This window comes from Temnothorax longispinosus, chromosome 5, assembly GCF_030848805.1.
Source record: "Temnothorax longispinosus isolate EJ_2023e chromosome 5, Tlon_JGU_v1, whole genome shotgun sequence".
Classification (NCBI taxonomy): Eukaryota; Metazoa; Arthropoda; class Insecta; order Hymenoptera; family Formicidae; genus Temnothorax; species Temnothorax longispinosus.
In genome coordinates this window covers 13,465,543-13,492,953 of record NC_092362.1, presented here as the reverse complement: position 1 = coordinate 13,492,953, position 27,411 = coordinate 13,465,543, and the positions used below count along the sequence as shown (strand labels likewise).

The 27,411-nt window shown below is 40.0% G+C and overlaps 4 protein-coding genes across 5 annotated transcripts; 3 read left to right on the top strand and 1 right to left on the bottom strand.

Moving 5' to 3' along the window:
- Positions 1-1,851: 1,851 nt before the first annotated feature.
- Positions 1,852-4,573, bottom strand: LOC139813146 (uncharacterized). The gene is made up of 2 exons (XM_071778496.1): positions 4,347-4,573; positions 1,852-4,157 (listed from the first exon to the last, which is right to left on the bottom strand). Exons 1-2 carry the CDS (start codon positions 4,451-4,453, stop codon positions 2,783-2,785), a joined length of 1,482 nt encoding a protein of 493 aa, XP_071634597.1. The 5' UTR covers positions 4,454-4,573; the 3' UTR covers positions 1,852-2,782.
- Positions 4,574-13,524: 8,951 nt separating this feature from the next.
- On the top strand, positions 13,525-19,865 carry LOC139813208 (retinoid-inducible serine carboxypeptidase). 2 transcript variants are annotated; one of them, XM_071778585.1, is made up of 9 exons: positions 13,525-13,611; positions 14,884-15,113; positions 15,390-15,620; positions 16,023-16,133; positions 16,402-16,612; positions 16,796-16,963; positions 17,326-17,403; positions 17,799-17,953; positions 18,491-19,865. In XM_071778585.1, exons 1-9 carry the CDS (start codon positions 13,554-13,556, stop codon positions 18,557-18,559), a joined length of 1,311 nt encoding a protein of 436 aa, XP_071634686.1. In that variant the 5' UTR covers positions 13,525-13,553; the 3' UTR covers positions 18,560-19,865. The 2 variants fall into 2 exon arrangements, with proteins under 2 accessions (XP_071634686.1, XP_071634687.1); XM_071778586.1 differs by lacking the exon at positions 13,525-13,611 and adding an exon at positions 13,643-13,966.
- A 502-nt stretch (positions 19,866-20,367) lies between these two features.
- Positions 20,368-22,511, top strand: LOC139813109 (uncharacterized). Its single transcript, XM_071778436.1, has 2 exons — positions 20,368-21,459; positions 21,639-22,511. The coding sequence occupies exons 1-2, from the start codon at positions 20,833-20,835 to the stop codon at positions 21,831-21,833; spliced, it is 822 nt and encodes a 273-aa protein (XP_071634537.1). The 5' UTR covers positions 20,368-20,832; the 3' UTR covers positions 21,834-22,511.
- Positions 22,512-24,603: 2,092 nt separating this feature from the next.
- Positions 24,604-27,324, top strand: Gmd (GDP-mannose 4,6 dehydratase). The gene is made up of 7 exons (XM_071777420.1): positions 24,604-25,173; positions 25,321-25,563; positions 25,663-25,855; positions 25,938-26,170; positions 26,279-26,494; positions 26,617-26,685; positions 26,788-27,324. Exons 1-7 carry the CDS (start codon positions 25,120-25,122, stop codon positions 26,848-26,850), a joined length of 1,071 nt encoding a protein of 356 aa, XP_071633521.1. The 5' UTR covers positions 24,604-25,119; the 3' UTR covers positions 26,851-27,324.
- The last annotated feature ends 87 nt before the right edge of the window (positions 27,325-27,411 follow it).

Below are 27,411 nucleotides of genomic sequence, written 5' to 3'. Positions count from 1 at the left end.
CTCGGCAATCCAATAACGTCTTACTTTTACTTTTTATTGGACGACTGCACTGCACTTTCGCTACGCGGCGCCGTCGTGGAATGAGTAGCAGAATTTTGGCGAAAAGCGCAGGATGACCCGCGTTAAGCTTGTTTCCTTTCAACCGTGAATTCCTTGGACGATTCGTAAGTTTTCCTCCAAGTGTCGAAGCAGCTCATTTGTCGCAACGTCGATTTTCAACCTTATACATCTTTACAATTAAGCCCCTGGAATTAAAATTTACTATCGATATAAAATGCACACGAAATTCGCCGAAATATATTATTTTATTATTTACTTGTTTTTTTTTCCGAATTTTAAAGAGTCTTAGGCCGGTATTCAATTTCCAAGAGATTTCTTATTTACAATTATGTTATATATAAATGGCACGAAGTAGTTAGAGACTTGATAGAGTTGTTGCGTTTCGCCTCTAATTTCGGGCGATCTGCAAAATCATCGGCCGTGCCGAAAGATGAAAGTGCGGCCGATTGATCGATTACTCTCTGGTCTGAATCGAAAGTACTTTTGGCGTACTCTCGATATCCCCGTTTCGGGTTTGTATACGTCCTCATTAAACTGCCATGGGAGATTTACCAGCCGTGTACCACTTCCGGTCGGTGCCCTCCCTACCACTCCACGTGCAGCCTCACGAAGCTCGCCCTGCTCGCCCCCACAGCACGTTGTTGCAGCACGATCGTGGAGAAAGTAAAGGTCGTGGGTTCGTCTCGCGACCCTGAAGACCCTGAGAGACACGCTTGCTCACTCGATTCTCATCTTATCCTTAGAAAGCATCGTGCATCGTGCCTCCCCTCGTTCTTCCGCTTCGTCATCCTTCTGATTACCTTCTACGTGTTGCATAGCGCATCCTCCGTATGAAAGCCACCGTACTTTCATATAAGCTAATGTGAATTAATGGCTTCACGGACGACCGGATCGTATATATATTCACGGGTCTTTAAATAAATATCTTAATAAATGTTGCGGAAGACACGAAATACTTTCAGACGTACGATTATCACGATCGATAAATATTTTAAAAAGAATCACATTCATGATTAAAAATCTCATTTCTCAAAGTCTATACGCTACGCAATTCTTTTTCTTTAGAGGTCTCATGCTTTATGTCTTTTGTTCTGCAAAACGTATCCCACACAGATATAGACTTTAATGAATTAAAAAAAACACAATTTTATTAACTGTTTCCGAAAATACGTCTAAGTTTAATTGTTCATCAGAATAAATTTCAGTGTTTTAATAAAGCCTTTCATAATTTCAATGTTTTAATTGCATTTCATAATTTCAATCAAAGATTAAATGCTTCCTAACCTTATTCATTACATTTACATATTCATTGCATGCATATCTATTAAGTATAATTAAACGTAATGTCAATAATAGTTTTAAAAAATATGAACGTAATACCATACATATTTTATATCTTACAATATTATTTTTGAAAACAGTACATTATGCTTTTTACACTCAAAAAAGCGTAATTTACAGTTGGTTTTATTGTTTTCGAACAAAACTTGACTTAATTATGTTGAATATATTATCTTTATTTGTCAATCATGCACCGTAAACAAATCTTACTTGAAATTAAAATTGTATTTTTTATTTATTTAAAAGATTATGCAGAGCTTCCATCAGTAAAACCTTGTAAACAATTTACATAATTATTACTTTATTACATCTATCTAAATGTTGTTAAAGCACTTTTTATAGTTATGACATGCCCTTTATAGAAGAGGATAAAAATTGAAATTTTGTTTCAACAACAAAAAGAAAATATTCGTCTCAATATGAAGGAAATTAAATTAATTCGTAGCGTAGTACAAAATTATATTTATTACGTATAAAAAATATTCACATGTACGCATCCCAATAATCAAACGATATTTACAAAGTAAGTTATTAATTACACATAATATTAAGATACGCACGTAGCCATACTGAGGCTATGGATTATCCACCAGAAAAAGATGAACGAGAAAGGAATGTCATTTTTCTTGCTTGTGAATTTTTCATTCTGATTATGAGATTTAATCCGAAATCAAATAGCTAAAGTAATTTGTTATAAACAAATAATGTAAATATATATTCAAGGGACAAATGTTTTCTCCAATGATAAGTAGGTTACGATATTATTTTCCAATGAATAAATTGAGAAACGTCATTTTTCTTGGCGACAATCTGCTTAATGTTTAATTTAGCAAATCGTATAATCTCTAGGAAGGTGCGTCGTTAGAGATTTAATCGATAAAGATCAGTTATTAGTACGCATCTCGCTTTCTCGGAGAATATACTGTAAATAGTGCTATCTTCACATCCGTCACGATGATATCTCGTTGATCAATTATTCTGGTTTTCTCGTGCGATACTTAACGGAAGAACCGGGCGACTTTGGATGGCTACCTATAGTCGCTCCGTCGTCGAGATGATCAATTTTCATCATCCACTTTCGTGCATATCTCATAGTTGCGATGCTTTCTAACTGTTAGTTATAGGCTTTCCTCTTATTCGTGCGGTACACGTCTATTAGTCGACCTTTTCTTTTCTTTTTTCGAGACATACCTATATATATATATATATATATATATTTAGGCGAATAATCCATTATCACAAGGCATTATCATAAGATCCGACCGACTTTCTTGACGTAGATTCTTCGACAATTTTCCGAGTCGACCTTTCGACCTTCGGATGTCACGAGACAGTCGCAGAGGCAAGATCGAGCCGGCCGAGCGTGACTCTCGACGACGGTCTACTTGTAACCGTGATGATCGTCGTCGTGGTGGGACTCGATGGGAACCCAAACTTTCTCCCAGACGGGCTTCCAGATCTTCTTCCAAGCCGGTACCTGCACGTCCTTCCAAGCCGGAACCCACTTGCTTTTCCATTCGTCTTTCCACACCTGTTTCTTCTGCGTGACCCAGATCTGCTTCTTTTCAGGCACCCATACTTGCACCGATTCTTCCTTCCATACCAGCTTCTTGTCCGTCACCCAGATTTGCTTCTTCTCCGTCTTCCAGATTTGTTTCCATTCGGCCTTCCATTCTAATTTTTTGTCGCTTACCCAAATCTGCTTCTTTTCCGTTCTCCAGATCTTCTTCCAGACCGGCTTCCATATCAGCTTCTTCTTCCAGAGATCGTGGCTGGTATACTGCCAACCGTGGTGATCCTTGCCCACATACTGCTCTCCCGGTATACCGATTTTAATCCATTCCGGCACCCAGACCTTCTTCCAATCGGGCACCTGGACTTCTTTCCACACAGGAACTTTGACTTCCTTCCAAACGGGTTTCCATACCTTTTTCCAAGCTGGCACCTGGACCTCCTTCCAAGCCGGCACTTGAATCTGCTTCCAAACAGGCTTCTGGACCTTTTTCCAGACGGGTACCTTGATCTCCTTCCACGCGGGCACTTGAATCTCCTTCCAAACCGGTACCTGTACCTTCTTCCACTCCTGCTTCCAGATCATCTTCGACTGCGTTTTCCAGATCTGCTTCCATTCGGGCTTCCATACTAGTTTCTTCTTCCACACGCCTTTCGGCCCGTGATCGTGCGCCGGAGGTCCATAGGATCCAGAGGGTGGCGACGGTGGACCGTAGGAATCGGAGATTCCGAACCCCCCACCGCCTCCGTGACCGTCACCACCGCCGTGACCGCCACCTCCGCCGAAACCGCCGTCACCTCCTCCGAAACCGCCCGATCCGTGATGATCATCGAACGATCCACCTCCGGTGGAACCGTGATCGTCACCGAAGGATCCGTGGCCACCGCCAAATGATCCTCCGCCGTGACCGCCGCCGAAGGATCCTCCGTGATCACCACCGCCGAGATCAAATGATCCTCCACCGTGATCACCGCCGAAGGATCCTCCGTGGTCACCGCCTGACGGTGCCCCGTAACTCGGGGAAGGCGCACCGTAGGATGACGAAGGAGGCGCGCCATAAGATGACGAGGGCCCGGACGGGGCGCCGTAAGACGACGATGGCGGCGGGGGTGGTGCACCATACGAATCAGAGGGTGCACCGTAGGAGCTCGAAGGTGGTGGACCATAAGAATCAGACGGTCCTACGTCCGGTAATCCGTAAGACGTCGCTGGTGGTGCGCCATACTGTGAGCTTACGGGAGGCCTACGGTATTTTCTTCCATTAGAGCACCGCACATGGTAAAATAAAATTAAACCTTAACGATTCTCTAATGCCATTTAATATTACGTTGCGCAACATGAGACATTTTTGCAGATAATTAATATATATAAAGTTGTAAGCGAATTTTAAATCATCTCTTAAGTATTTAATAATTTATTTATATATACTCACTCTCTCTTTGTTCTAATCGGGTCTCCAAGCGCGGAGATAACAAAGAGGCCGCATAATATTGTCTGAAAGAATTTTTTTTCATTAGTTTTATGAACAAAAGTCTGCATAAATAGTTTTAATTCGTTATTTAATAATCACTGATAATGACGAACTTTGATGACATTAATACGTCGAGTCTTAAAATGAATGAAATAATTATAAATATTTGAAAAAAATTAAATTCTTTGTGTAAGGGATACATTGTAGTTTTCTTTGCAGGCATGATGCAAAGATTACGAGTGATAAACATCTACACGTAAAAGAGCAAAGCTATACGCTAATTGTGCGATCGACCGTGTGAAAAAGGGATGCCCCGCTGCGTCGCCGGGTAATTAGTCTTCATTCTCTCAAGCGCGTCACAGTAGCACAATTATCTTGTCTTCGCGATCACCCGCCATCAGCTTCCCGCCGGTTCTCTTATAGTCTTTTCATCGCGCGCGCGCGTCATCAGAAATCCTGCGGACAGATTTCTACGCGTTGACGAGCGCGTCTCTCAAAAATGAAAGTGTCCGCCACCGTGTGAACACACGGCCGACGTAAACACCGGCGCGAATTGGGTCGACCCCCCTTATCCTCCTCCCTACCGTTGTCCACGTATTTCCAGAAGGGGCCACCGAGACCGTAAAACCTGTACCGGTGGTTAAATTAAAGGAAAGTGGGCTTCGAGATTCCTCTTTTCTTTTTTCGTGAAGCATTACCCTTAGGCGGTACCTGTCACCTGTAGCTAGCCCTGCGGCAACAGGATATCAAGTGTTTTAGTCGTCCCACTTGTCTCTCTCTCTCTCTCTCTCTCTGTCGCTCTCTCTTCTCGCTCTTTCACAAGATTTCTGGAACCGTTTGACTATCTACGCACACTTAGATATACGGAATGTCCCAACCGTACTTTCATCTACAAATTTCTCGATTTCCGTATTCGACCTTATCTCAGTAAAAACATTGAAAGTTCTTAAATTATAAACGGTCGAGTGCAAGAAACTTTGCATCAGAAATACAACTTTAAAAATTTGTTTCTTTTATTAAATCATTGAGTGAAATATACAAACTTGAATGAACTCACATAACAACTTACGAATTAGTTGCAAAGATATCATTTAAAAATCGGAAAGCTTGCTTCTTGCTTTCGATATTATAGCTAAGAAAAAAATTTTGCGTAAGAAAAAAATTCGCAAGTGAAAGATGACTCGTTGGAATAATTAAATGTACTTGGATATTCAATTTGATATGAATCTTAATTGATATTATTATGCATTTATATAGTTGCTTGCTAGGATACGTGGGTGTTGAGTGGCCGAATATTTTTCTATCTAGATGTATAGATATCTAAACAACGATATTAACAAGTGTCTTAATTAAGTGGTCAAATATTCATTGAAACCCTGTCATGAAATGTCAAAGATAAAAAATTGCGAGTTTTTGCTGCGCTTTTTTTGCGCCGGATATTGCCGTAACGTTTCAACAGAAATTTCATTAATTACGCGTCATTATATACTGATCAAACGTCACAGATTCACCTCTTCTCAGATTAACATAACAATAATAATTGTTCGCATATTATCTACATACATAGTAATAAGAACCTTGGCTCACTTTCGTTTCAATCCGACTTTACACGGTCACTTTGCATACCTACATATTATATTATTTCACGTTGACATTGGCATGCGAAATTACTTGCTGATTAATTCATTTTATCTTTATTGTCTTTATCTAGTTAGTAGCCGTTGTAACCACGTTTCCGCTTGTCTACGAAAGAAATCAGATAAACGTTATCGGTACATCGATACTCTAATTCAATACCGGTATATCTTTAAATAGCGAGACATGAAGATATTGAGAAGATTTTAGCATCATTTCTTCAACAAGATACGACCTCAATGACGAAAATAAAAACGTCGTTTGTAAAAGATGTTGCATAATATTATCAATAAAATTATTACTACATTATCTAAAGGGTGGTATCTCGTGTGAATGCCCAAGATACGATACCCCGAATACTTATTATATAAGATATCTGAATACGGTTTTAAGGAAGCGATATATCATGCAGCTGTAGCGAGAGAGCTAAATTAAAAGAGCGAGAGAACGAGGCGCTTCAGATAGACGGCCGATGACATTGACTCGATTACTCGACTTTGTAACATTGACCCTGTCGAATTTCGCACGCGATATTCGATGCCCCCGTATCCCCGGTACGGCTCCTATTTGCGCAACTTTCCATTCCGCGGAGTGAAAAGTGACAAGAGTACCCACTTGCAGCAGTTGCCGTTGGAAAATGGCAGTGATTTACCGACTCGTTTGTAACCATTTGCGTTAACATAGCCGCGCTACTGTCTCGATGGCTTTAAGGTCATAGCGTCGAATTTGCTCTCTCTTTCTATATTCTTTCTATATTCATTCGGCGTTAGCATAAAAATAAACTGCTACGTGGCGTTATCATTATAAATGTCGTTTCCATGAAACACATAAAATTTTACAATTTTCTACAATGATTATCCAATATTAGCCTTGCGATGTAATCTTAGTTGCAATGATGCAAAATCGGTTGCTCGTTAATAAAAAAAACGTTGTGTATTTTCGTCCACATAATTGATCTAATGTTAAAATAACCATAACGTTCCACGTAATATTATAAATTTGCCAAGTATTGTATGTATACCTATATTAGAAAGATAACGTGTCAATATATGGAAAAATGCTATCGATATTATAATGTGAAAATATAAACAGAACGTGGGAATCTAAGAAAATCTCCCGATTTTATCAAAGATCATAGAAGATTTATGATCAGCGATATGTATTCTAAGAAAGCACTGTACTTCCACATTTCACTGGACGAAGCTAAAACTAAGGAGATAATGGGCACAAGACGTATCGCGTGTCGCGACCGCGAATCTAAAGTGATCTACGAACGATTTTTGCGAAAGATCTTATATACCGATAATGTTATCACTTTCCGTCCGAAAAGAAATCTCACATATATCACAGACTAGCACTAGCACATGATTAAAACGCGAAGGACGAGCGCACGGGGCACGGAGCGACAATGAACACTGACCAGAATAAATCGCATTCTCTCGACGAGGGTACCGTGGCCCACCGTGTGAAAAGGATGGCAACGACCACCGTGTTTTTTTTACGGTTCGTCACTCTTCTGACGGGTTCATCGTGACATGCCGGGCTTTTATAGCGAGTGCTTCTCTGCCTAGACGCCTAGATACTCTAGACATAGAGATATTTCGAGGAGGGGTACAAAAGAGTGCCACGGTGCCATACGGGGGTCCCAACTCTGCGTGTACCATCTTCAGTTGGGATTGAGAGGGGATTCATGCTTCATAGCGAATGCGGGGCGACGAGGAGTAGCACGAAACGTAATGCAATTCAATGAATTTTAACATATGAGGCAAACCTGAAATAACCTTCCTGATGCGGAATACACAAAAGTCGCTTTTACTTCCTTCATCAATCTAATGTAATTAACATAAAATTTCTACGAAAAAGTTTTTGTATAAATTTTTATACGATTTTTATACGTTTGCAAGATTTTCAATGCTAATAAGGCTGATTAATCCAACAAAACTTTCCTTCTGTAACTAAGAGAATAAACGTGTTGATTTAAATGATTTAAATACAGGTGTGACATAAAAAATCTATAATGACAGCGGGTATCATTGGCGAACGTAGAAGCTTATATGAAACCAGCCAGTGCTGCAGTGTCCGATGACACGCGATGTACTACTGATATAACTTTCTCGCTAATTATTATCAGGGTCTTTTAAACGCTCTACCGCAAGGAGAATAAACTTTCTATACCGCTGATGCTCGTTACAACATTGTTGTCTCAAAAAGGATAATATTAATTCTACATGTATATTAAAACAATTTCCCCGATCAACTATTCATTCTCATCAGTTTGGACTATTCAATCACATCTATTATTTCAAGAAGTGTAACTGCAATCACGAGATCAAGTCTACCACGGCTAAAAAGTCTCGCGAGAAAGAGTCTGCTCAGAGCAACGTAATCAACGATAAACGATACTCGTGCCAGCCGTCTGGAGATGAATTAACGCCGGTAACTCATCACAAAAACAACGATCTCCGTTCTCAGATCTCGTGAACGAGAGGTGGGAACGGAGAAATGCCTTTCTCATCTCATATCGGCGCGTCGCGTCTCACGATGCAGCAACGCGGAAAAGCGCGGTTTCGTAATGCACGTGAGAACAATTTCGCCGCACGCCGCGCGCGCTTGCGCTCGCGTTCGCCATCGCGTTCGCCACCTGCGTGTGGTTCTCACTCTGACTTTCTTCCTCAGGGTTACTGTCGCTCCTGCGAAGTGCATGCAACGCGGTTGCCTTTCACCGTATAGCATGCCCCGACGCAGGGGAGATGCACCGGTTGCATCGACGCTAGACGATCGGGAAGCAAAAACCGCGATTATCGTCCGTCACGTACAGAGTGTTCTGTAATCGTTATAACGTTGTATAAACGGTTGTATAAACCGCGATAATTTCGCGTGAAAGAACAAATAAAAAATCCAATGGGAAAGCATCTTCTTCGAGGCTGGCATACTTAAGGGCCACTTCGCGACCAAACTCCGATTAACGTAATCGTTGATTTAATCACTTCTTTTCTACAATACACGAAAAGATATGTAACGAAAGATTGGGTTAGAACGATTATATCGCCAGAAATACAACGTGGTCATACTACGTATTTTGTCATTTTGGCATCCATTTAATCAACGATTACGTTAATCGGAGTTCGGTCGCGAAGTGGCCCTAAGAAAATTACGTTAGACTTTAGACACGTGCAAAACTGACAGAAATATTCTTTTCCTCCTGCAAGTACAATCTCGTCACGTTACGTTTAATTTGGAAACTTGGCGCACACGAAGAATATTTTCGACTTTTTTTTTGGTCGCGCAGGAGAGACGCGAGAAGCGTGAAACTGCGAGAGTCGTTATACCCGGGCCTCACGATGGAATTACTTTGACTTTCTTCCGATACGATGTCAGCGGCAGCTGCCTTTTCGATTTTTTTGTCTTGAAGGAGATAATCGAATCGGTTACTTTCACTCTGTGTCTCGAGAATGTGCAATTTCTGTTACTGCCACAAGACGATCGGGACAAGACTCGCGTGTGTTGTGTTCAATTCGTTTAAAGCTTGTTAAAGCAGATAAAACATCGATGCTAGGCGAGCACAAATATTGGACGGTACGTCCTCGTTAAATACATAGTAGTTTGAGTTGCCGACATCTCCGAATCTCTCCGAAGAACTTGGAAAAAAAAAAGATACGCCGAGTATAAAAAACTTTCGGTCTGAGTGGTATTAAAATAATTAAAATAATTAAACGACAACGTGAAGATTAGTTGCGATACAATTTCGCGATACACTATCGAGAAGATTTGCGAAAACCGGCCGCGGCGTCACGGAGAGCCCGCTTTCTTTCCGCATTTATATACAAAGTAGTAATCATTGCGAACCATTGCACGGTAGAGAGGATTTAATATAAGGTTGTATTCATTACTACGGATGAGGTAGCAACCGACTTGAATTAATTGAGATTTACTCCGAGATCATCCTCGTAGTAATGAATTTTCGCTGACAAAGAAGTCGACGTTCCTGTGGAGTCAAAGATTTCACCTCCGCGCTGCTCGCGCCGCCGAAGCTTCGCGTAAAAACGTCATTTTACACGCGTAGAAACGTAAAATATTATTATTACCCAGGCATTGACAGAGGTCTTCTCACGCGTAATTTGTCGATACTCGCGTGTATAGTTTATCAATATTAGAATCTGCGCGTCCTCCTTTTTTTACGCGGCGACGAAAACAAATTGTGCCGCGCACCCAATGCCATTATTTGTAAAAATGACAAGAAAAAAAAGCTATATACTTTCCCACCAGGAAGTCTGGCTTAGGCACTTTGTCTCATTCGAAATCCATTAACGGTTCTCCTGCGGGCGATTCTGCTGGCACGTTACACAACTCGGTCATCCGCGTCGTTACGTATGAACGCGAAACGTTTCGCGTATTCGCGCGATATATCATATAGAGCGTATTGTGTATTGGATCGTCGCGTGTGCGCGCGGATTGACGTGCTCGCGGGCTAGATCGAAAGACTTTCAGACTTCGCTGACCCGTGACAGCCGATTGCCGCAATATTTCAGGCAGGATAGATCGATGACAATCGTGAAGCGACTTGACAATTGCGATCGCGTATCCCATCTCTCTGCATGCCAATAAATCGCAATCGCGTTATGTCAAAAGGAAAGTTACGCGGGTCATATCGGAAGGACGTTATCGTCACCGAACCGTGTCCCAACGGTTTATATTAACGATCATTAACCGGCTCGCATTAAGGCTTTTCCAGGCGATAAAACAAGATACGATCGCGTTATTTGCGACCATTTCTCTCATCATAATGATAGAGGAAGCGGAATCTTCTCTTCCGGCGATTCGCCTTCGACGTCGTGCGTTTCGCGCACTCACTCGTGCGTGCGATACGGCTAAGTAATATTTAGTCTAATCTAGGAAACCTAGGAAAATAGACATGTATGATATGTATAATTTACATTATCTATATACATATATATATATATATAATAATAACATTTATCAACACAATGTATATTTTATTCAAGATGCTTCGCGACTTTAGCGTCGCGAAGGCTTCACCCCTTTATTCTCGAGGCGTAAAACAGACACGTCCAACAGGCCGTCGCGCCGCACCGAGCAAACGTATATTTCTGGCGAATTTTAATGGTTTGTTTACGCGCGCAAGTCGGATACAGATTGGGCCGGATACGTGTCTTCGCGAAAAGCACGCCTTCTGGCAAGCCGAGACGGGGTACGCCGAGAGACGCGCCAAGTCGCCAGCTGCAAACAGAGCCGCCTGGGACACGGAACGATACGTCAACACCGTCAACGGCGGTGTATTAATTAGCGTTATCTGCGAATAAATTTGCATAATGGGAAGCTACGAGCGTTTCCCGTAACGATTCGCCGACTTTGAGGACCGCGAGGAACGAGCGATCGTTGATCAAGCCGCTCATTAACGTCCCTCTCCCTCTCTTTCTCTCATATACGCGCATCCTGCTGCCGGCTATTATTTCTGTTATCTCTTTATTACCCGGATTCGGCCATACGGAACATCCACGGAGTTGATGGATCTGTCTAATTGCTCGGATACCGCTTGTCGATGCTCAATTAGGTCGCTAACGAGTCAATTTTATTGCGCCGGGAGATCCGCGCGAGGCTCTCCTCTCCTCCGACTTGGATCGATTCCCTCGAATAGATTTTTTCCTCGCCGCGGACGAATTAAGAAAATCACGTACGCACGCGACGTACATTGCAGATTTCATTCGCGTTTTACTTCTACGCTATCACGTAACCGCGAACGTTTAAACGGTCGTTCGCTGAATAAACAGATGGACTAGCTACGCAAGGCGCTCGGTGCTACAGGCCGCGCGTTCTCGATTTCGACAGCATCGAGAGAGTCTACGCGGCCTTTTCATGCCTCGCCGATAATTTCCGGAGTAGCAATAGACTGAAAAACCTGTCAGGAATACCGTACCGGGCTTGAGGAGCGCGTGCTTTTTTTACGTAGCGCATGACACGAATGTCAATTAGCGGCATTTGACGAGCGCGTGCGCGCGTGTGTATGTATGCACGTGAAAACGTGCGAATGGATCACGCACCTCTCTTTCGCAAAAATCCCTCTGAGAACAAAAGAGACGTTCGCGACGAGAGATTTTTTTTCACTTTTTGCCAAATTCGAGCGGGACGTCATTGTATAAAATCGCTTCGATAACTTCCTCTCTACCCTTTTTTTCCTTCGTAATGACGTAACGACTAACGAGTTCGTGCCGTTGTTGCGAGCTTTCTTCTCGGACGCGACGCGGCCGAGTATCCCTGAAATCGGCGCCGGCGGCAGGAAGTCGACTTATTCGTCCTCCCGTTTTCCCGTCGGACGTCGTTAAAGCCCGAGCATGGAAAGTCAATTTGGGTCGACGATTTCGCGAACGGTAACGGGACAATCAAATTAATAAAAGGAGGATAGAACGCGTCCTGCTCTCTCTTTCTCGTTCGTCTCCCGCGTCTCCCTACTCTCCTCGTTTCGTCGCGTCTTGATGCCTTGGTTTTTTTTTTCTTCGCAATCTTCCTCATTTTTTCTCTTTTTCTTTTTATATCGTCGCGTACGACCGAATGCTTGAACGATGACGGCGCTACTTTCTCCTTCGTAACTATTTCCCGCGGTCGATGCGCCTATGTACCACACGCGGAATGCTAAATCCTTCTATCGGTCTTCTGAATCGTCGCCGTTTGGCGTTACGCACTCTGGTAGCTATCTCTCAATACCCAGATATCGCTAAAGTGGAGTAACACTTGTAAGAATCGCGAATGCGTTTTACTTAAAAGCTTAATGCAATCAAATATGAATGCTATTGAGAGCATTCTCAGTGACGTTATCATTCAATATATATTTGAGGCTTTGTATGAGAACTTTGACACATGGCAATAATATCTAAATGGATAATCAAAATTTAAAACAAAAATGTAAAACTGTATGAGCCACACACGTTGTCACATACTTGGTAATGTATAGTAGAAAAAAAAAACCTAAACAGTTTAATGTTTAATTTTATGACGTTTCTTTTCAGCAGATTTTTAGTTTAATAAAAGTTGTTTGAAAATTATAACTGTACGATTTTTTTCGCGGAAACAAATAAATGAATTTAAACGCAAAAGTAATAAATAATGATAAATTCTTCTTCAGTAGTGTTTTTAAAAAATTATGCTTGGCGAGAAATAGAGATATTCTGTATAAAACTACATATAGCATTCGATATTGCAAATAAAGAAATCGCGATTGCAATCCATTATCTATCTCCATTATCAAATCGATAAATATGGTAAAGAAATAGATTGTCTGGCTGATCAACTTTTAAAGATTAACTGAAGATGACAAAGCCGGGCGAGACAAAAGATTGAAATCGAAGCAATAGAATGCAACTGATATAAATTGTATGATGATTATCACGTGTACGTATATCTAATCTACATTCATGACAGATAAAAGACAATAAAATCATATGTATGTATATATATATATATATATATGAAGATTCTCGCGGCACGTAGTTTCCGAAAGGTTGCAAGAGAGACGAGACAATGTGGGGTCCACTTGTTTACCCTTTCGCCGTGTTGTGCTTTGTTTCCGGCAGTATTGGTAAGATGAGACAATCATCGGTGCAATAAATTTTGTCATACAGTCACCGTCGTCACGCGATAATGCAATACAAACACACAAATGGCAAGGTAAACGTACGTTATGTCAATGATAGATTTCGTAACAGTTGAAACTTTCGAAAGTGGATTTAGGATAAGTGGAAATATTTGAGTGTATGAAATACATTAATTACGCATAGACCTACATTCTAGGTTTATAGAAATTTAGACAGTCATCAAAATTTGACAAACAGTGCTGCCGACAGTTCCTGTGTAGAAATAACATGTTACGTCTATAAACAGTATAAACATGTGTCAAAAAAAAATGTCTGATGAGAAATTATACAAATTGTCACGTATGTACATATCTTGTTTGTATATACATATACTCTCGCGCAGCTCTCTATAAATAAAAATGTAATAGCTCAACTCCAGTGATCTTGAAAGATAAAGAATCGATCGAGCTTGGTCAGTATATCGACGGCAGGCTTGCATTAATAAGAGCGATTACGTGACTCGACTAATTTTAGATAATGAAAACGTTAGATAAAGCTGTGTTTCCCCAACTCACCGTTATCTTTTTGACAAGATATTTTTGGAATGTTACACGAACGCGTAATGTTTATGTAATATTCTCTTCTCTCTTCAACTCTTATATAGAACGCAGTTATAGCACAGATTGGGCCGTTAAATTTTAAGCCATGCTTCACGCACACATTTTTACTTGCCGCTAGTTTGTCGAATTTTAGTGCAGGTAAATGACAAAGTGTTCGACCGTTGCATTCCTAGCTTTTACCATAGCGACGCGGAAAACGTTTACTCTGCGATTTCTTTTAAGACTTCGCAAATTTACCTAGGTCTTTGCTTGGCAAACACACGTTTCAGCTACTCGTCTTTACGTCACCGACTTTCGAATCATTGTTAATAGCTGAGACGCTTCCTCGCCTTGAAGCTCGATCGGTGCAGGAGATAATGTAATTCCAATCTAATATATCACAAATATTACGCTATTTATTTAAATTGTAAAAAAAATATTCTCTCACGTTTGTGTAGTTCCTGAAATGACTTGCCGATATATGCTATTATACCCTTGAATTTTTTTCTGATGTTCTAAATAATATAAATAAAGAAGTAAAAGAAGAAGTACTTTGTCGTTATAAGAACAGTAGGGACAAACACATCCAAGGATTAACAGCGATGTCGCGTCGCGTTCTTGCTATACACAATTATTTATCTAAATATCCTAAATTAGTGATTAACAATTTTTTTAAAGGAAAAAAGGGGTTCGGCCCTGGGGAACAAGAATGGGATTACGTTCAAGTGCGTCCCAAGGCGAATATGTTCTGGTGGCTCTATTATACTACGGCAAACGTTAATTCATATTACAATAGCCCGTTAGTCATCTGGTTGCAAGGTGGACCGGGCGGATCTTCGACCAGTTTTGGAAATTTCGAGGAATTAGGGCCGCTCGATGTGAAACTGAATCCAAGGAATTACACTTGGGTATAAGAAATTATATACAAAAGTAGATTTTGTTCGGAATTTAGCGTAATATCCAGTCGTACGTTATAAATATTTAATTGTTGAGATAACTCGTTGAAATATTTACATCACAGTTGATGGTTGTTGATACAACCAAAGAGAAAAAGCAATTCTACGCGCAAAGAATATAGCAAATGTAGATAAAGATGTAAACTTTTTAAAATTTGTACCTTCAAATTTGTAGATTCACTCGACTAAACTTATAGATTTATAATTCAGTGGATAATTTATTTATAGGTCAAGGACTATAATGTTCTCTTCATCGATAATCCTGTCGGTACTGGCTACAGTTACGTCGAAACCGGATCGGCATTGACAAAGACAAACACACAGATCGCGAAGGATCTTGTAGAATGCATGCGAGGATTCTACAAGAAATTGCCGAAATTCGAGAATGTCCCGACGTATATCACGACCGAATCGTACGGCGGAAAAATGGGGGCGGAGTTTGCGTTAGTCTGGGATCGAGTAAGCAAACACAAACACTAATTAAAAAAAAAATAACAAAAGGAAAGAATTTGTTCTATTTAAATCGACGATATTAAAATCTCAAAAAGTGTGATGAGAAGAAATTCTTATTAAATCGTAGGATTCGTTCCTTAAAAACGAGGAGTTGATTTCCGGGACACATTTTTGTACAATCAAAAACCACAGAAACATTTAAGATGATGACGAGAAAAACATTACATACATGTATACAACCATAATATTTATATGTTGTCATCTGATAGTTGAGAAACGTGCAGATAATGTCGAAATCGTGGCGGTAATGGCATCGTGGCAAATACGATGAAATAACTCTAATTTCTTGTAAGAGACTGTCACGTGAAATTCACGTATCTAAAAACAAGTATCATGAATGTTCCGCAGGCTCAGAAAGCTGGCACCATCAAGAGTAATCTAAAGGGAGTCGCTCTCGGGGACGCTTGGATCTCTCCTATCGACTCCGTATTGACGTGGGCACCATTTCTACTCAGCACGGTATATAAATTCGATTATTTATCGCCATTGTAACACCTGCGTACGAGGTCATATTTATTAAATTTAAAAAAGCACGTGCAATAATAAATAATACCCCACCGAGAGAAAAAAACATACGCAACGTAAATCAGGCCACGAGATCCAATAATGTTTTATTCCTCCCTCATTTCTCATTCTTTCTTTACATTGATCTTGCGCACGAACGTTCCCCTCATCTTATTTACACAAAGCACTTTTTATCAAACTCTTCGAAAACTGTGCTTTGCAGGGTATGGTTGACACGGAAGGTTTTAACAGAATTTCCAGTGCAGCAGAAAGGACGAGTGCCAACGTCAAGCGTGGCGAATGGACACGAGCGACTACAGAGTGGGCTAATACGCAACAGGTCGTTTTACAGGAGACTTACAATGTTGACTTTTACAATATTCTTACAAAGACGAATCCGAATTCGTTGATTGCATCGCCCTTGATATTTAAAAGTATATATACAAGTGAATAATTATTATATAATTTCTCAAGATTAAAGATTTCAAATTTTGATTCCATTTTTAATAACAATATTTAAATACAGAGGACACTCTTAATGTTTTACAACATTTCTGTTTTCAGAACATCATACGTATTATATTACTAGGCATTTTTTTTTCTTTGTATAATTGCAGGTGGCATGTATCGATATCTCGGTCAATCTGATGACGATGTCTCACTCGAAAATTTGATGAACGGTCCGGTAAGGAAAGCGCTAGGTATCAAAGCCACTCATGGCAGCCAATCCGCCGCTGTTTTCGCGTACTTGGGAGAAGATTTTATGAAGCCCGTCATTAACATAGGTATTATAGTCTGGTGTATTGATTAGAACGTCATTGCATCGAAAGCGAAAGGATAAAATTGATGTAAATTAATTGATAGAAATAGTTGTGTGTTATTTCCAAGCAGAGTTTAGCAATATATGTAAGCTCGACAACTTGCAGTAGGCTTTTAAAAAATTGTTGAATCAGTTTCGATGAGCATACGAATTCATGAATCAACACAACTACGTTGCTTAGATGTATAAACTGTCAACTGCTGCGATTAAATACATTCGCTTTATTCTTAAATCGAATATATTTGTGATATAAAGGATTATTACTCTGCATAATACGTGCATTTTATAATACAATCTGGTTACTAATAAATGTAAATTTTGTTTTAGTGGAAATGTTACTTAATGAAACCAAATTGAACGTATTTGTGTACACTGGACATATGGATCTAATTGTCGATACACCGGGTAAGTCGTTACTTTATTTTCTGATTCACGTTTGACACGGATGATTTAGAAATCAACGTACTCGGCACCTTAAAAATTTTTTTAAACAGGCTGAATATTTTTATTCGCATTTTAATGAGATTTTAATAGTTTGAAAATTACTCAAGTTTTGAGCTTAAAAGCTACCATTAAGTTTATTATTTTGAAAATGAACTTGCGCGTATTGAAAAATTGTATTCTGCTTTAAATCATCTTTTTCGTGGAATCATCTGCACGTATCCGATTATACCGTCACTATCCAGTTCATATTATGTGCTTAGATTACATGTTGTGAGCTCGTACATCCTTCTTCCAATGTTCTCACACTGCTCTCTGCTCTCAAGTCCTCATCATATATTATATATGTTATATTTCAGGCACTCTTCTCTGGGTCGAAAAACTAAAATGGAAAAACGCCGACACCTGGAAAAACTCCGCTAGACGTCCGCTCGTCGTTGAAAACATCGTCGAGGGCTATTTCAAGGCTCAAGATAACTTTAGGATGTATTGGGTCAACAGAGCCGGACATATGGTACGCACATACAAGGCACTTTCTCTCTTCCCTCGTAGCTTTCGTATTTATTATACGAAAGCGGTAAGCCCGGGATTAATTTGCTACAAGGAGAATCCTAAACCGACGCGACTAACGTGCGATCTTACATCCGCCGACTCGTTATGCCGTTCGATTTGTTCGCTCCCGTAACTTATGCAGAAAAAATTTCGTCACAGTAGCAAGTTTTTTTTTAATGTTACATCCGTCGCGATTGTAAAGTGACGTACGACTAATTAAATGTCATTAATTATCGCGTGAAATTCGCGAGATTCTTTCAGCGCTACACGAACGCAAATATTCCAATTAAAATATTCGCAGTCCAGAATGTTGTTAACACGTATTATTAATCTTCTCTTTCTCGTTTCATTCAAAATTATTTTAAATTCTATTTATTAATCGATAAATTGATAAAATTTACATATATATATATATATATATGCAGTATATGTTTTACTTAAATACTAGATATATATAATATGTCTTAATGACATTTGTTTAAAAAATTAACATGCATAGGTACCGAAGGACAATCCAGCAGCCCAGGAGATAATACTACGGGATTTGACGAGCAACGCAGACAAGTGAAGAAAATTGAAATCTGACGCTTTTATTTTATACCGCCGAGGCGTCTATCGCACTCGGCAATAGGTGTACAAATTTTAGGCAATAAACGGCAAAAACAAGGAAATAATTAGGCAATATTGGAAAATAAGCGGTAATATTAGGCGAAAAAAGGCAACAGTATAGGCAGTACACGGCAATAGGCGGAAATAAAAAGTAATAGTGTTTTATAAAGCAGCAATAGAAGAAATAAACAAAAAATAAATAAGCAATACAACGGGAATAGCTGAACTAGTGCAGAAATAGAAAATAGACCTTAATATCGCCATCAAAATCGCTCTTGTGCTTGCTACTGTGTTTGCAATAACTGTAATTAATAATTTTCTTGATACGTTAATTAGTTTTAGCGAGAATTTTAGTATTCTGTCGTGTATCAGAGTTAAAAATGGGTAAATAATCAGTTTATATTTTAATATTTTCAACTTTTTTACGGCTATGTAATATAAATGTCACGCGGTAAAGGTATGATCTCCGTGAATATATACATTTACTATAGTCAAAGCATCTTACACAAAATACGAACCTAAAATAATGAACCTAATGCAATAATTTAGGTATTGTTTTAAGTTATTTAACATTTTATGTTAAGTAGGTTATTTTAAATCCGTAATATATGTATGCTTTGACTCATGGACGTTGAAATATCTGGACAGAGCATATTTCCGCGGAGTTGAAACCAAAGGGGAAAGGAAAAATATGATCGTAGTTAATCACACGAAATAACGATAAGATTACGTGTATTCTATATTCATTTACAGAATAAGTAACCTTAAATCGCAGTGATACTTCGGTTAAAATCACGTCAACGGGACATGAAAATAGATATATCGTGTGCTATATGTACGCAAAATCTGATCAACCAAGATGGACCAAGATGGATTTTCCCTACCCCCTTAGACTTCACTCCCCTCGTCTAAGAAAATATCTTACGCTCCGTCCAAATATTCCTACGCCCATGCTTTGATCTGTGCGACTAGTATAAATGTATGTGCATTTACTGATATCGCGCTTTAACTGTATCTAACATAAACAAAATTAAGTACCATAGTAGATTTGTTCCAAATTTCATTATGCATTATATATATATGTAAATTATTAGGTATCTATATATAAATAACGGTAATAAAGGCAGTATTTAGGCAATATAGGACATAAAAATAATAACTGCAGAAATGTGGAATTTATCGCTGTTTTCGGCAATAGATGTACACTTTTTTGAAGTGCGATAGACCCCTCGTTTTATATTGAAATAAATGTAATTTATATACGATTCTGTGTTCAATCCTTTCTCTATAAAATTTTTAAGAAAGAGAAGAAATTAATAATCATCATATTTATCTCTTCATTCAGAAATAATTCCGATCACATTATCATAATCACATGTTAAATTAGAAATATCATACAACCTACATTATCTATACATTTTACACTTTAATGTAGTTACTCATTCTTGCCTGATTTACATATATATTAACTTATCCAAAGAGGAATGTAGACATTACTAAATAACATTCAATCGACGTGGATCGAAAAATCGGTCTTGTGAGAAAGTTAGAAGCGACTTTCGGTGACTTCTGGTCTTTTTTCTCTATTTCTCTTAACACTCCGTATACGTGCGCGTCTTCGGTCGCGTCGATCGTGAAAAGGAGGACCGGCTAGGAGGAAGAGACCGTTCCGAGAAGCCGTTCGGCCTCGATATAATTATCGCAACACTGTTTATATATTGGCGCGGTTACTGCCGGCGTGGGTGTTGAAACAGCATATGTGTAAACAGCAATAAAACACGTAGTGCGGTCCCGGATAGGTAATCTCCTCCCCACGAGAGCGTAAACGAGAGTTCCCTGGAAAACCGCCGATGGGCGGGGTTGAGCCAACCTCTATGATTCCCCACGTGTCAAATTAAACAACGCTCCTTCGTTAGGGCAACTGGGAGTCCCGGGCGAGTCCGCGCCCCTGATCGACAGGGTTTGCCTCGTTGCGTCCTGTCCCTCGATGATTACCCCATCAGTGCGATCCGCGACTCCGTTCCCCGCGGGAATACACGGTGGAATTCAACGGTGCGTCTCTTAGTTTTCGTCGCGTGAAGAGGAAGAGGCAGAGACAGAACGTGATGTAACTTTTATTTCACGGTTCCTTGGGAACGCGTCGCGAACAGAACATCCTGACAGGACAACCGCGCGGCGCGTCGTCGGAAAAAAAAAGTTTGTTATAAAAGACGTTCGCGAAAGGACGTCTCGATGCAGCCCAACAGTTGTCCCGAGGTTCACGGTCTCCTCGCGAACGATCAATCGTGCGGCCTGCGCGCTCGATGCCAAGAGTATTGGTGCATCCTCCCGATCGACAAGAATACGTTTCCCGCGAAACGTGCGTACGAGCTCACCAACATGGTCCCGGAGATGCTGCGCGCGGATATCGCGTGGCCGGCCCTTTGCCAAGCGTCGTTAACGTCCTGGCCGGTCCTAGCGAGACCTCCGATCGGCTACAAGACCGCGCCGCAACACGAGAAACCACCGTACTCCTACATCGCCCTGATCGCGATGGCGATCAACTCGTCGCCGAGGCGACGGCTGACGCTCGCCGGGATTTACAAGTTCATCATGGACCGGTTCCCCTACTACAGGGAGAACCGGCAGGGCTGGCAGAACAGCATACGGCACAATCTCAGCCTAAACGACTGCTTCGTGAAGGTACCGCGGGACCGGACGAGCGCGGACGACGACGAGGATCAGACGGCCGGGAAGGGAAGCTACTGGACCCTAGACCCGTCCGCCAGCGAGATGTTCGAGCACGGCAATTACAGGCGCAGGAGGACGAGACGGCGACGAGTGATCGCTCAGGGGAGACCGGAGCTCGTAGGATTACCGGTACAGCGCTTTAACCTCTTCGCGAGGGAGGGATTCTGCGTGATGATTATCTCTCAGCTCTCCGATGCCGGTTTCCCAGCTCGAACACGTCGTAGTGTCGTACCTAAATACTCGAGTTGGGAAGCAAGTTAATGAAGAATTTCTGATAACACCGCTGAAGCACGGTGCTCTGATTGCAGGTATCGACCGAACTCTTATCCACGTCAATGAGACATCAAGAGGAGCAACGTGAGGTCGTTGAAACGAACGAAGAGAACGTCGTGGCGAGAGATACCGAAACCGAATGTACTGATTCCTCGGGACGTATCGCCAAAATGACGATGTTTAGTATCGACAACATCTTACGGAAGTCCACGCGAGAGTCGCAAATATAGTTTTATGCTTATTTTAGAAGGTGCCTCAGGGTGACATCGTAACGACAACATATTGATCGGCAATGTTAAACAAGAAGATACGTTTTAAAGCCGAAAATCCTGAACGCGTCCTGACTCCTGACGTTATACGTATACGTGCTATATATTCAGAATTATAAGTATAGTTCTATTTATTGTGAAATGTTTTATCGTTCTACCATAAAAAAAAAGAGTACCCTATGTGTAACACTGTAACCGAAAGTTGCGAGGACTAATACGCGCGTTTAATATGTATCTTCTTCTAATCGCCAATGTGAAAAGCGCAAAACCGAAGAGGTTTTGCAATAGCTAAGAAGGAAACGGGGCATCTGCTAAGATTTCCAAAAAGTCCCGTCGACAAAAGAACAGCCGTAGCACTGTTTTCAATTCGTGAATTCAAATTAATGCGATATTTTAGTATATATTAAACACATTCTACTGTTTACGTACACTTTGCAGCATTTCTTCACGGACGAAATGGTTCTGCACAGTGTCTCTACGTGTGTCCTCTCTCTTTTAGATATATATCTACTTCATTTTCTAATTGCGCCGCAGTGAAAAGCGTGAATTAATTCACAATAATTATTGTCTTTTTCATATTCATGAAGTACGTGTAAACTTTCATTTTTTACTTGTTAATAAAGTTTAGAGTACAACCAACTCGGTTATTTTCATCTTAGAGCGTCACACACAGACACTACAATATAATATCAGATAAACTATAGGAAGAAATAGATATCCTTGAAAAATTAACTTGAGAAAAAGAAGCTTGCTTTATCAGTTGATTCGTACGTATTCATTTCGGATATTCCATCTGTAAACTTTTCTGACAATGAGTAAAATTTCGGCTATTATTGATTAAAATTAAAACTGAAGAAAACAGGAGATAATATTTCTTGAATGACTTGGTAAATAAATTGCGGAATGCTGATTTGGTTTCGCACACACACACATATACACACGCAAACATTTCGCATACATATATTTAAATTCTTTCCTTATAATAAATTTGCATTTACAATATCGTCACCATTTCGATTCTACGAGTCAAATAGTACAAGACGTATTTGTATCATGCTAATGATACGTCATTTGGACATGTGCGATGCAAAGCAATCAAACATTTATATTATTGCACGCTTTCAGAGAAGAAAGAAAAAAAAGATTCAGCTCCCGTCAAGCCGAGGACCAAGCGAAGAGTATATACGAACGAGTTTGTTTCGAGAGTGACGGCCAACTCACGAGAGTCTCAACAATAAAGGTCCAAATTTTTTTAAACAAAAATTGTGTTTTCAAGCAGAACACAAGGGGCCATGATAAATGTCAAAGTGACCAAGTGGCGTTATAAGTGATTATTAATAAATAATCACTCTGGAGTCATTTTGACGTTTGGAGTCATCGTGTGACTTTTTGTTCTGCTTGGGTTTCGTCTCTTACGTCAAAGGAAAAGAAACTCTCGTAAATAATTAAATATTTGCTCATCGTTCGTTTCTGTTAACTTGGTCTGGATCCATTAATGCGTACGCATATGTATATTATATACATACCTAATCCAGATTCCCTCCCCTCTACACTTTCACCTCACGTCGTGACACGTATCTTGACGCGGGATAAAGAGGCTCAGCAATCTAGCTGATAAGATTCTCTTCACTTGTGTGCGATCATATATATTATACCACGAAAAAAATCGCGTGGTGTGATTGTCACAGATGTAGTTTATCATCTATAATCTATATAATACGTATCCCTTCGCTCGCGAGAGATACACCCTGTTTAATATATCTTCGATATCAGGTCAAATATATAATAATAGCATATCTAATCGTAGCGATAAATAGGCATCCGATAAAAATAGAATAGCATGTTTCAAAATATAAAACTGCTTGCGGATCATCTTGCGCATAAAAAACGTAATAATAAAGTGCTCGATTCGAGCAAAATCGCGCAAAGTTTCGCGTATAAATCATGACATTATACGTATATATGCACGATCATGTAAAATATATATATATATTCAAAAGAACGTGAGAAAAATAGGGCACGCGGACGTAAAGGGTTTTTTCTTACATGTAAAGCGCTAAATATTTCGAGAACATGACAGCTCTAGTGTCCCATGACAATCCTAACATGTTTCATTTTTTAATTTTTGATTTCTCATACTTACTCGGAGGAATTATCGTCAAAAGTACTTGACGCTCGCGTAAACATAGCAATAGAAAATGAAAAATTCAGGACGCCATGCACGCCGTGGGACCAGAACCAAAGACCGTGGACGTTTTACCTGGGGAAATATTCGTGGACGCGTGCATGGCTGCGTTGTTCAATGTACATGTTTTACGTTTTGTGCAATACAGACCCAGAGGCGACAGGCGACAGGCGACAGGCGACCCAATAGACGAGTTCCATTTACACATAACCCACTGTAACCCACTCTCGGACTCGGACTTATCGGATGATTAAATTAAAAATTTTGCGGTGAATGATTCCACTGCACATGCAGTTTGAATCCGTTGTTGTATTAATCGCCGACAGCGCCGACAACAAGTTACGCGGAAATCGGAATTTAATCGAAGCGCGGAACCACCGCGGTAAACCGGTAAGGCGCGCAGGCGGTAAGAAAACGTACGTACCCATCGAGAAAATTCGCGGCTATATGTAGTTCAGACAATTTTACACGGACATAGATAGCGCCTCGCGTCAAGAGCGGTATCCAATCATCGCGCGGATCGCAGAGAGGTTATGGGTTACTCCTTCCTTGCCCTCCTTGACGGAGAACGTCATGGCGGTTTTCACGACCTGGAAACCGTACGGGAAATACGAAAAAATTCTAAATATTCGGTGGTATTCGGATCGTTGTATCTGATTTAGACAGGAAACTTGGAAATGTGTGTTTGAACGATGATGGAAGGAGGACGCGAAAAATATCTCCAATGCTATATTAATTTTTGACGTTCCCCTCCTCTTGTCTCATACAACTCTCACAATCACACAGTAGAAAGCGATAAGGAGACTTGGCGTTCAACGCGAGGGATATTTATATTTAAGATATAATTAAAGAAAAAGAGGAACAATTAAAGAGACACAGAGTTAAGAGAAATAGGAACAACAGAAATAGAAAAAGACGTGACAAATATCTATATAAGGAAGAAAGTAACACTGAGATTTTTCTGTTGATAAACGTTATCAGTATTAATGGCTCTGGCCTGGCATTAGATAGTAACTCAATAAATTTGAGAGGTAAACTCGATCCTCGACCTATACAAGCGACATGGCCACTGGCGATAGTAGACGTGTCGCTCTAATAACTGGTATCACTGGGCAGGTGAGAGTGCTTTCTTTTTATGAATTTAATTTTCAGATCTTGACGCTGTCCACAAACAGTAGTAGTTGATCTATTTGCCATATGTGTATTCACTACAAAACTACCTTTGTGAGTGATTGTCCTCACAGTCTTTTGTCGCTATTGTAGGATGGCTCTTACCTGGCGGAATTCTTACTGGAGAAAGGATACGATGTGCATGGCATCATCAGGCGGGCCAGTTCGTTCAACACCGCGCGTATTCAGCATCTTTACGAGGATCCCAAGTGCCATCGGCAGGGTAAAATGAAGCTGCACTACGGCGACATGACAGACTCGAGTAGCTTGATCAAAGTCATTAGCGCGATACAGCCGACGGAAATTTATAATCTCGCGGCGCAAAGTCATGTCATGGTATGTATTAAATATATGTATAAAAAATATATATATATATATATTAAATAGATTGAGAGCTCTGTGTACGTACATGTGATTTTTTTTGTATGTTGCAAGGTAAGCTTTGAGGTGAGCGAATATACCGCGGAAGTGGACGCGGTTGGAACGGTAAGATTACTGGACGCGATACGTACGTGCGGTTTAGAAAAATCTGTAAAATTTTATCACGCATCGACGTCCGAGCTTTACGGCAAAGTGATGCAAGTTCCGCAAAATGAAAAAACACCATTTTATCCACGCTCCCCGTATGGTACGTGCGAGAGAAAGAGATATCTTTGTATTAGATTATCTTTCTATTATACTTTTTTATACATCTTTTTCCAATTTTTTAGCTTGTGCCAAGTTATACAGCTTCTGGATTGTCGTAAATTATAGAGAAGCGTATAACATGTTTGCGTGCAACGGCATATTATTCAATCACGAAAGCCCGCGAAGAGGAGAGACGTTTGTCACGAGAAAGGTGACGAGATCCATAGCGAAAATACACTTGGGCCTACAGGACGTGCTCGAATTGGGAAACTTGGATGCGAAGCGAGATTGGGGCCATGCGAAAGATTACGTACAAGTAGGTAACGCTTGATGACTTTGAGATCAAGTTCGCGATGCTTAAATAAATTAATTAGACACTCGAAATTTCTTATAATATATAATTTGCGCCACGTATAATGTGCAGGCAATGTGGTTGATGCTCCAACAAACGCAGCCGGACGATTACGTCATAGCAACGGGGGAAACACACAGCGTGAGAGAATTTGTAGAAATGGCATTCCAATATGTAGGTCGTACAATTAAATGGCAAGGCGAGGGCATGAATGAGACGGGGCAAGACGCACAAACTGGTCAAATATTAGTTCGCGTGAATCCGAAATACTTTCGTCCAACTGAAGTGGTGAGTCTCATTATTATATCCGGTACATGTAACTAGAAAATTAAAAGAGATTTATTTAATGCTCTACGTTTACATTTTATTTACGCGCGTTTGATTGTTTCCAATTTTTTTTTTTTTTACAGGATGTACTTTTGGGCGATTCGTCAAAAGCAAGAAACAAATTCGGATGGAAACCGACTGTTACGTTTAAGGTAATTTTTTATATCCATCTGAAAAAAGTACGTCTCAAGCGCCAACACTCGAGTGTCTTTAATAATCATATATAATTCGCTATTACGTGACACATTTTGCAGGAACTTGTAAAAGATATGATGGATTCTGACTTGGAATTGATGTCGAAGAATCCAAACGCTTAATAACGTTACATTTGACGTGTGATATGACCAAACGCATCAGTCATTTTGTTTCCGCAGTATGAAGCGCAGTATTTAAAATTTATCTACTTTTTGTAAATATTATATATATATATATATATATATATATATATATATATATATATATATAAGTGTCCTCGAAACTCTTGGGAACGATCAAGCGTTTTACTAAATAATGTAATCTAGAGGCACGAATATATTATACAGATCAAGAAAAAGGGAGGACTGTTGAATCATCTAATAATCCTAATGTGAGGCATCTGAGAACATGACGAATAATTATCGCTAGTTTATAGAGAGAAAGAAAATGTAGGATGCAACTGCGACGATTTCATATTAATAAGACAACGAAAAATAATCTTTCATGTCACGAAAGACATGAACACGAAAAATCACGTATACGCATGCAATATTTTATTCAGTTGACAAATTTATTAAAATTATTATTTCATTAAATTTTATTGTGAATATTGAATACGTGCTGTACAACTGTTTATAGTTATTTTTACGTGGTAAGGTTTTATTGCTAAAATTCATGACTAT